The sequence below is a fragment of the Myotis brandtii genome, unplaced genomic scaffold (assembly GCF_000412655.1).
Source record: "Myotis brandtii unplaced genomic scaffold, ASM41265v1 scaffold225, whole genome shotgun sequence".
NCBI classification, from domain to species: Eukaryota; Metazoa; Chordata; class Mammalia; order Chiroptera; family Vespertilionidae; genus Myotis; species Myotis brandtii.
This window is the reverse complement of record NW_005358435.1, coordinates 2,668,193-2,678,305: the sequence shown is the minus strand read 5'-3', so window position 1 is coordinate 2,678,305 and position 10,113 is coordinate 2,668,193. Positions and strand designations below refer to the sequence as shown.

The following is a 10,113-nucleotide window of genomic DNA, read 5'->3' as shown; positions in this document are numbered from 1 at the left end:
AGCGCAGGTGGGGAACGTTGGCTTCCTCCTTCAATGAAGGAAGCAAGCCTCATATTCGCTTTAAGCTGCCTGGCTGCTGGCCGCCATCTTGGCTGACAGTTAATTTGCATAAGGATATGCTGATTAGCCAATGGGAAGGGTAGCGGTCGTACGCCAATTACCATGTTTCTCTTTTATTAGTGTAGATATACATATATACACACACACACACACACACACACACACACACACACACACACACTAAAGGCCCATTGCATGAAAATTCGTGCACTGGGGGCGCGGGGGTCCCTCAGCCCGGCCTGCCCCCTCTCATAGTCTGGGAGCCCTCAGGGGATGTCCTACTGACGGCTTAGGCCCGCTCCCCTAAGCCGCAGTCTGGCCTCTCTCTGCAGGAGGCAACCGGCTGATCAGGGGAAGGTGATGCCCCCATCATGCCTCTGCTGCTGCCACTGCCAGCTGCCGCGGCTGCCTGAGCCTCAGCCCTGGCAGCCACTGAGGCTTGCCTGAGCCTTGGGCCCTCGCAGTGGCAGCCACCATCCGCAGCCTACCTGAGCCTTGGGCAGCTGCTGCGACTTTGTCCGGAAGGCGTCTGCCCTAATTAGCATATTACACTTTTATTAGTATAGTCTTTTTACACATGATTCCTTTATTTATCCCTGATTTAAAATATACTTATGTATCCCTGATTTAAAACATACTTATGTATTGTATAGCCTGACGGGCTATACAGTAAGTTTCATCTAGAGTGGATTTATTTTTCTAGCTGATGTGTTGGATATCTTTTTCAGAACGAAATATCTTCTGTTTTTTTGGTCCTATGCTTGCAGATCATTTTGAGTGGGAGGCCTTTTGTTTCCTTTTTATTTATTCATGTTCTATTTTTTGAGCTTAACTGTACCTTTGTGCTTTTCTTTGTATTTAATTGACTATTGCTTTGTGTTCAGAGCAGAGGCTGTACATCAAAGTGTGAAATCGGTCCCACTGTCTCCACCAGATGTTCCCCTTGCCAACATCATGAAGGGTATTTCCTACCTCCCATTCCTGCCCTCATTCTCTCATTTGTGGGGAATTTGTAAAGCAATTTGATTATACTTTTTCCAAAAGTGCATAATTGTCCTGTTAGTGATTTGTAACTCCATTATCTTTTAACCTCGCCCCAGACCTAGTGTACAAGATGACCCAACATTTCCTCAAGCTCTGGCAGGGGTGATTATTGTATATCCTGCTTCCTTTTAAATGCTGACTACTTTTGTTTCTTCCTTCCCTCCTCTCTCTGTCTCTCTTTTAGCTACCATATAAAATTCTTAGGAGCTTGGTTTACTTTTCAGCATTTTTTAAAATTCAGTACATAATTATTTTAAAATTTAAGCCAAAACAAGGTTGATATTGGTTAGCTAAATTTTAAGTTTTTTTCATTATTGTCTACACATTGTAGTTTATCTTAAAATTTAATTATTGAGTATATGATTTCTTGCATATTGCAATATAATAAAAATATTTTCCTAAGGATTTTGTAGTACATTATATTGTTCCATTAACTTCCATATATAAAAGATACAGCATTGCTTTTAACTTTGAAAGACATTTAACCTCTGACTGACTATTTGTGTATTTCTCATTTGTCATACAAAAATTTTATGTTCTCATTTATAATGAGATTTATGATTAACAAAATTTGTTTAACAAGTTATTTTGAAGATTTGTTTTCTAGAATTTTAGATTAGTGCCTCCCCCCCCATTTCTATATATATCTCTCTAGTCAGTGGTGACTACTGCTAGAGTTCCAGGAAACATACACCCTGTGTGAGCACTTACTGCATTTTAAATTATTGCCTTTATTGTATTTCTGCACTTTCCTTCTATCTGAGAGCCAGTAGCTCCCATAAAGTACTAGGTAACAACTCAAACAATCAAATTAGGCAACCATTTGTAAAATGGGGGTGGGGGGATCATAGAAGATGTTAGTTAAGGGACTTTGTAGTTCACCACAGGCCTAATGAATAAAAGATTTCACTGGAGTTTTTTCTTCCTTGAGCCTTAAAACATATCACTGTCAGAACTATTACAAAATAACTCTTTCTTTGAATCCATGTTGTAGTATTTTGGTGCTGTCTTATCAGGAGGTTATGTGGCCCAATTGCAAAGCAAAATAATAGTTGTTGTTGTTATTCCAATAACTTCCATTTTGTAACAAGTTATTGTAACAAGAAAATAGGATTGGACCAGACATTTTCTTAAATGTGTTCCCTTTCAGGAACATTTCTTTTTCATAAAATGAAGCATATTGGTATAGAATTAAGGACTTGGAGTTGTGGGAGCCTTTAATACCATTCATTGCCTGGTGGGCATGGCTCAGTGGTTGAGCACCGACCTATGAACTAGGTCACAGTGATGGTGAACCTTTTGAGCTCGGCATTGCTTTTAACATATTTTACATATTTGGTGGACTGTTTATTTTTGACCAGCAAATGAGAAATACACAAATAATCAGTCAGAGGTTAAATGTCTTTCAAAGTTAAAAGCAATGCTGTATCAAAATGTGTCAGCATTTTGAAAAACCCTAACTTAATTCTGGTGCCGTGTCACATATAGAAATTTTTTGATATTTGCAACCATAGTAAAACAAAGACTTATATTTTTGATATTTATTTTATATATTTAAATGCCATTTAACAAAGAAAAATCAACCAAAAAAATGAGTTCACATCTCACCTCTGACACACGTGTCATAGGTTCGCCATCACTGAACTAGGAGGTCACAGTTTGATTCTGGTCAGGGCATATGCCCGGGTTGTGGGCCCTAGCCCCAGTGTGGGACATGCAGGAGGCAGCCAATCAATGATTCTCTCTCATCAATGATGTTTCTATCTCTCCCTCTCCCTCTCTGAAATCAATAAAAACATTTTTTTAAAAAATTAATTCAGTCAGCAAAATTATGTTGACTGCCTATTCTAGCCGTGGGCATGAGGTAGGAGGAGATTGAGAGGTGAGAATCTCGATCCTTATCAGATTCTGATTGCTAAGCGATGAGGTATGCTCTCCCTACTTCATTACTGTCATAGTTGTAAAATGAATAATGTGTTTTACCACGGAATCAATAAGAGACAATCACCCAGTTGTGAGACTGAAGAGAAAAGGGTGTTAAAACCAAAATTGCTATGTTTAACTTAATGAAGTGCTTACTAACACGAAAATATTCCTACAAGGCTGTTCTGGCTTTTATGCCCACGTGTTTTCAAGAAAAATAGAAATTTCAAATCAGAAAATGACAGCTTTTCATCTGTTTGACTTTTTGCCCAATTGGATTTGGGAGGTATTTGAATAATGGATAATGAGCTTTACTGAACAAATACAGAAATTAATTCACTCTGGGCATAAATTCATTTTGTTACCAGAGCTTTGTATTCATTGGGAAATCATATGTTACCTTGTTAAATTAGTGCCATTCCACCCCTGAAGTGCTGAGGTACATTTGAATGATTCTTGAATTGTTCTGTGTTTTTGTTTAAGGGAGACTTCTGGGAAACTGTTTCATGGCAAGTTTATTATGTCCTTTTTGGCTTGGCTCCTAAATTTACCCAATGTTCAACTTTTCATCATCAGCTTTAAGGCTTTTGTTTTATTTTATTTTGTAGAAATTTTACATATTTGGTGGACTATTTATTTTTGACCAGCATAATAAAAGATCTAATGGGGATATTTTATGCTTGTGATAAAGTCAGCTTATACTTGTTTATTAGTGAGCAATCTTCTTTTTCTATAGCTATGGGAAAGTTAGCCTACCTTTGATAGTTTTAGAGTATAGAAATCTTGTTTTGCTGCAATTCTGTATAAAATTTTATGGCACAGTAGTTTATTTACTTTCTTCTAAACCACTGTTGTTAATTACCTTTAATTTTAAAGATACTTTCTCACTCCTCAATTTTAAGACTATTCTCCTGGCATTTTATTTTACTAAATGAAATATAAGTACCTGTATTTAGAGCCAGCATATATTTCCCATAGGCCATTCTAAAGTAGAGAAACACTTAAATGGATATATTTCATTATTTGTAAATTATACCACAGAGTTTACTAGAAAAACTTACTGAACTACACACTTCATATGTGTGTATTTTACTCTGTGAGTATACCTTAATTTTAAAATCTGTTTTTAGCCCAGCTGGTGTGGCTCAGTGGTTGAGCGTCGACCCATGAACCAGGAGGTCATGATTCGATTCCCAGTCAGGACACATGCTCTGGTTGCGGGCTCGATCCCCAGTGTGGGACGTGCAGCAGGCAGCCAATAGATGTGTCTCTCCCATCCATGTTTCTATCTCCCTCTCCCTTCCTCTCTTTAAACACACACACACACACACACACACACACACACTATTGTGTGAATACCTCTTATTTTCCCTTTATTAAATGACATAGCCAGGTTTTTACTTCCTCTCTCTCTCACCAAAGAAGTGCATATTAATGATCCTTTGGCTGAATCAGTTACACACTGCTATGGATATTTTGACCCTGGTTTACTCAGAGTATTCGGTGGTTTGTCCATATTAAGTATTTCTTCCATCTTCATCTGTTCACACCACTTGGACTGACCTCTGATTGTTTCACCTCACAAGGTACAATTTGTACCTGTTGCTAAATGCTTCAGACTTTGATTTTCATTACTTCAAGTTATTTTTTTTCTGTGCTCTCTAGCATTTTCCTGAAAGCTTAATCATCCATAAAAGATGTGATGTGTGTGTTACTATAGATTCATTTGTTTAATTATAAACCTACCTGAGTTTATAATCTCTCATTGTGCTTTTAAATTATTGGCTTATCCTCTACTATGAGTCAAATATTCCTCCCTGCCATTTTACAGTTTTTAAATAAGTAGAATAGCAGGATGTGGGCATTCTTTTTTCTTTCTTTTTTTTTTTTATACAAGTTAAAAATGCACCTGGCTTAAGAAGTTAAATAGTATCATAATAGGTTTGTGATAAAATCCAGTTATTGGTTTGTCCACGCCTCAAGCCATTACCCCATTCTTTTCCCCCCAAAATTACTATTTTCAACTCTTGAGCTACTGATTCTAGCTTGTATATATTGTATATATCCAAATTTCTAAGGAACATGTTTATCTTTTGATTCATTAATTTAGACCTTTATTAAACTAAATTTCATTTTCTTAAACACCTCCTGCTTTTCCTCTCCTTTGTTTCCTCTCGCCATCTTCCCAATATGATATATTTTTTTGGTAAAAAAACAATATTATTTACATTATTTCTCCCTAGTAGTCACAGATAGTGTTGTACTGTGCTGTTTACTTTTTAAAAAAATTTCCTGTAGTTAATAATTGCCTGTTATTTTCATTTGCATAGTTTTCTTTCTACCTATTGCTAATTCTTCTCATACCTTCTAGTAGCCTTTCAAAACAATTTTCTCAAGGTCATTTAGTGCTGTCCAGTAGAAATACAATACAGCCCTCGTATATAATTTTACCTTTTTAAGTCGCCAGAGTGAAAAAGTTTAAAAGAAGCAGATGAAATTAATAATATGGTTGACTTAACCCAATATGTTCAACACGTTATTTCAACAAATAATATTTAAAATATTTAAGACATTTTACTTTCTTTTTTTTTAGTACTAAGTCATCAATATCCAATGTGTATTTTACACTTTACAGAACCTCTTTTTTCAGACTGGTCACATCTCAAGTGCTCTCAGTAGCCATGTGTGACTTGTGGCTGCTGTATTGGACAGAATAATTTCAGGTGATTGCCAGGTTTCAGGTTTTTTTCTTGCAGATATCCCTACTGCAGACCTCCACTCTCTTTCTCTCTGGGTTGGTTGGACTGTAGGCATGTCACACAGAGCTATCATCTTGAGGCTTTCTTTACTTTTCTTCTCAATTAGATTTCCTCTCCCTAGAGTTCAGGTCTTACCCTCACTTCTCTCTGGTCCTTTTGGTCACAGTTGCTACACGGACAAAGGCATATTGTTGATATATCTATCTCTTGAGTCCTTCTGCTTTATTCTGGCCTGTGTACTTCCTAGGTCTGTCAATGGTTGTCATCCTGGGAGCTACTTCTTTCACAGTTTGGGGGGAATTTGCCTTTGCTTTTGTGTCAGATTTTTTTTCTTGTATATCTTGTATCTTTTTGGTTTATTCTCTCCTCAAGTAGAAGACATGCTCCATTGGATTGCTGAGAAAGGGGAGCATGGTTAGTAAAGTTTTTGAGACCTTGCATATCTGGAAATGTTATTATTGTCCCTCTCACTTGATGATTGTTGGGCTGGATATAGAATTCTAGGTTGGAAATCATTTTTCTTCAGAATTTTGAAGGCATTGCTCCATTGCTGTCTAGCTTTCAGTGTTCTTCTGGCAAAGTCAGAAGCCATCCTGATCACCTTATTTTTTGAAAATTATCTATTTTTTTCTTCCTGGAAACTTATAGAATATTCTCTTTGTCAGCAGGATTCTGGAATTGCAAATTCATGTGCCTTAGTATGGATCTGTTTGTATTATTATGATGAGCACTTAATGAGTCTAGAAGATTTTCTTGAACAATATTTTGATGTTTTCTTTCCTTGTATATTTTTAAAGCTTTCTTTTCTCTGTGGTTTATTAAAACAGGGTGTTTTTTTCCTGGTATGTTTTTTTTTTCCTTGTAAATCTTTTTTCTACTAGAGGCTTTGCTCTTACATCTTGTAACCAGTGGTTGTCTGCACATGATGAAGAGTAGGAGCTTACAAGGCAGATCAAGAACTCTGAGCAGGTGGAAGAGGCTTGTTAGGGCTGAACTGGCCACGAGCCTCTAGGGCAGCGGTTCTCAACCTGTGGGTCGTGACCCCTTTGGGGGTTGAACGACCCTTTCACGGGGTTGCCTAAGACCATCGGAAAACACATATATAATTACATATTTTTTTGTGATTAATCACTATGCTTTAATTATGTTCAATTTGTAACAATGAAATTGGGGGTCACCACAACATGAGGAACTGTATTAAAGGGTCGCTTTTTTCTTTCACAGGGGTCGCCTAAGACCATCGGAAAACACATATATAATTACATATTGTTTTTGTGATTAATCACTATGCTTTAATTATGTTCAATTTGTAACAATGAAATTGGGGGTCACCACAACATGAGGAACTGTATTAAAGGGTCGCAGCATTAGGAAGGTTGAGAACCACTGCTCTAGGGGATTGTCAGTTGCACACCCTGGTATCTTTTGGTCTTTCCTCTTGTCTGCTTGGATCATCTAGAAAGCACTCTGCCTCCTGATTTAAGTTTTTCAGAAAATCTCCAGATGTCTGCAGATGCCTGAGTCAGTAGGCACAGGGAATAGTAGGGGTGGTGGAGATCCTGCTCCACTCCTGACAGATTTCATCCTGCAGTGAATCCCATCCCCCTTTCCAGAGAGGCAGCACTGGCTGAGTCTTTGGAGGATTCTGTGGTGTTAATCAAGGTGGTTCTCTGCTTTTCCCACTGTGGGCTTGCAAGTCCTGCCAGCTACTGATTTCCAGCTTCCAGAATTCTGTTGCTGTTGTCTTCTCTCCTTTTCTTCCCTTGTGGATTTGTCTTTTTTTTTTTTTAATTGGAGTAAAATATACATAAAAAATTTATCACTGTAACCATTTTTAGGTATACAGTTTAGTGGCATTAAGTGCATTCACATTGTTGTGTGGGTTTGTCTTTTAATAATAAAATACAAATTAAAAAGCAAAGATTTTTAATGTGATTGTGGTGGTGTCTTAGGGGGGCAAAATTAGATGTGTGTAATCAGTCTAGCAGGAGGCATAATGCAGGTTTTCTGTTAACCCAGGAACTTCCTCTTTCTGACAGTTGAGTATAGTGGAATCTGTTTACCATCTCCTAGGAAAGCAGTTGGATAATTTATTGGCATAAAGTGCATTTTATCTGCTCTTAACAACTGTAACTTTATAAAAGGTTACAGGTGGACTCCCAGGCTTTATGTTCAAGGCTGTCCAAGGTCTGGCCTACCCACCTGTATGCTCCAGCCATCTGTCATTCTTTCCCACCAGCCTACTGACTGTCCCTTCAGCCCTGGTGTCTTTGCTGTGCTGGGTGTTCCTGAGTGGAAACACACACACACATGCACACACGCACCTTCCTTCTCCCTGCCTTCTTCTGCATGTGTCCAGCTCCCAACCCCACACTGCTCGAACCCCAGCCACAGGGTTGTTCCTCTTCTGTTTTTCTCTCATGACCTTATACATGCCTCTGAATTATCACCTTGAGTTTCCCACACTGCCTGCCTGGCTCCCTTTGATGTCTGTTTGTGCACTGGGTCTTCCTCAGTGCTTGGCACATAGCCCATGCTCAGTTAAATGTCTGCATGAATGCCTGCTGCCAGAATTTCAAAAGAGAACTCTTTCTCCTTTTTTCATAGGATATCCGCCACGAAGCCAGCGACTTCCCATGTAGAGTGGCCAAGCTTCCCAAAAACAAAAACCGAAACAGGTACAGAGATGTCAGTCCCTGTAAGTATTCACATCGCCATTACCGCTCTTACTGCTTCCATTGCTCTTACTGCTTCCATTGCGTGGGGCTCTTCTTCAACTGCAGGGCCTCTCAGTAAGACTCCTTTAGCCCGGGGGTTTGGTAATAAATCAGTAGCCATAGAGGTTTATGACTTGATTGTTTCCTATAACAAAGGCATTAGAGACTTATAGTAATGGTTCATTTTTCCACCATCGTAGAAGGGATAAGGTTTCATTTTTCTGGAAAATTCAGCTAAATTCAGAGCACTATTTTAGCTTTGACTCTTTTTCTGATGAATCATTTTCCTACCAGCTGAAGCAGAGTAGAGCAGGAGAAATATATCCTTTTCTGGATGACTCAGCAACAGTATTATTATTAGACCCCAAGCATTGTATTGAACTGTGGTGATGCCCTATGCAGGCATTCAGAGGTAGGAGCTGCTCACTCCCTCTACTAAAGGCACAAGTCAGCTCTGCTTGTCGAGTCCCACCCCCCTCTGCCACCATTCTATTTCCAGCTGTTTTCTGCCGTTAGCTCTCAGTGTGCCTGCTGGCCTCTGGCAGCCTCTTCTGCCTTCTGGGTACTTGGCTCTCAGTCTACTGATATCTTGAAAGTAAATAAGTCAGTGTGTTAGAATTTGTATAAAGCAAGACACACTGGAACTTTGCCATCTCCTCTAGGCCACAGAAGCCTTTTTGCCTCACCTTCATGGTTTTTAGATATTGTCAATAGGTGAGTTGTAACTGCCGACATCTCCTATGGCAGTATTCTCTGCCAGGGTAGAAGATTCTGTGGGTCATCCCTTAAGCATACTGCCCCTGTCAGCAGTGCTCCCTGCCCTGAATTGAACAGGGACCAGGCTCCTGGGAGGCGAGTTAAAATGGACCTAGGTTGGTACAGAGCTGTCTGTCTCTGATTGCTGCCACAGTTCCCTGCCTGGGTTTCTATCTCAGCCTGCCACTTCCAGCTGTGTGGCTTTGGGCACAATGTTCTCTTCTCTGACCCTCAGTAAAACAGTAGTCATACTGAAGATGAAATAAAGTAGCATCAGCCACTTGGCCTAGTGTCTCACTCAGAAATGTTGGCAGTGGTGGAGATCGTCATTAACTGAATGAAGGCAAATGCCAACAGCATCTAAAGTGTAATTCTAGGGCATCAGGTGACACATGATTGTGCCCCAACACCTGACACTCTTGAGTTAGCTTGTCTAGGCTGTGACACATCAGAGATTATATATATTTTTTAAACTTCCCTGAGTGATTCTGCTGTGAGGTCCTGGCCAGCTGCCTGGACCTTGAAGGAACAGTTAGTGTTTGCATCTTTCAACATTGCCGGGAGATACCCTTTGTCTCTAACTTTTGCTGTACTTTCTCTGAGTTAGTCAATAATGTGTTCAATATTTCTTTTCTCCATCTTTGATCAGTGCTCAACTAAACGGTTTTATGAACCAGTTTTACAGAGAAAGAAAGCCTTTAAAATATTCTTCTAGGGAAACATTCCGAAACTTTTTTATCCCCAATCTCACTTCTCATATTGTTATTTTCTCCCCTACATCCACTCTCCAGTAGAAAAACTAATTTGCTTTTAAGGTTATGGAGGAAATGAGAGAATGATTCAAGGTAGAAGGG

The 10,113-nt window shown here is 39.1% G+C and overlaps 1 protein-coding gene across 8 annotated transcripts in view; it reads left to right on the top strand.

The window, feature by feature from the left end:
- PTPN1 (protein tyrosine phosphatase, non-receptor type 1) overlaps window positions 1–10,113 on the top strand; it is an 82,190-nt gene that overhangs the window by 49,635 nt on the left and 22,442 nt on the right. For 6 of the 8 annotated variants that reach the window (XR_313573.2, XM_014539681.1, XM_005866193.2 and 3 more), the window contains one exon: window positions 8,394–8,484. Coding sequence is in view for 5 of the 8 variants with exons in the window: in XM_014539681.1 (XP_014395167.1) it covers window positions 8,394–8,484 (91 nt within the window). In the remaining 3 variants the exon portion in view is untranslated. The remainder of the gene's footprint in view (window positions 1–8,393; window positions 8,485–10,113) is intronic. The other 2 variants (XM_014539684.1, XM_014539680.1) reach the window with 1 other exon arrangement.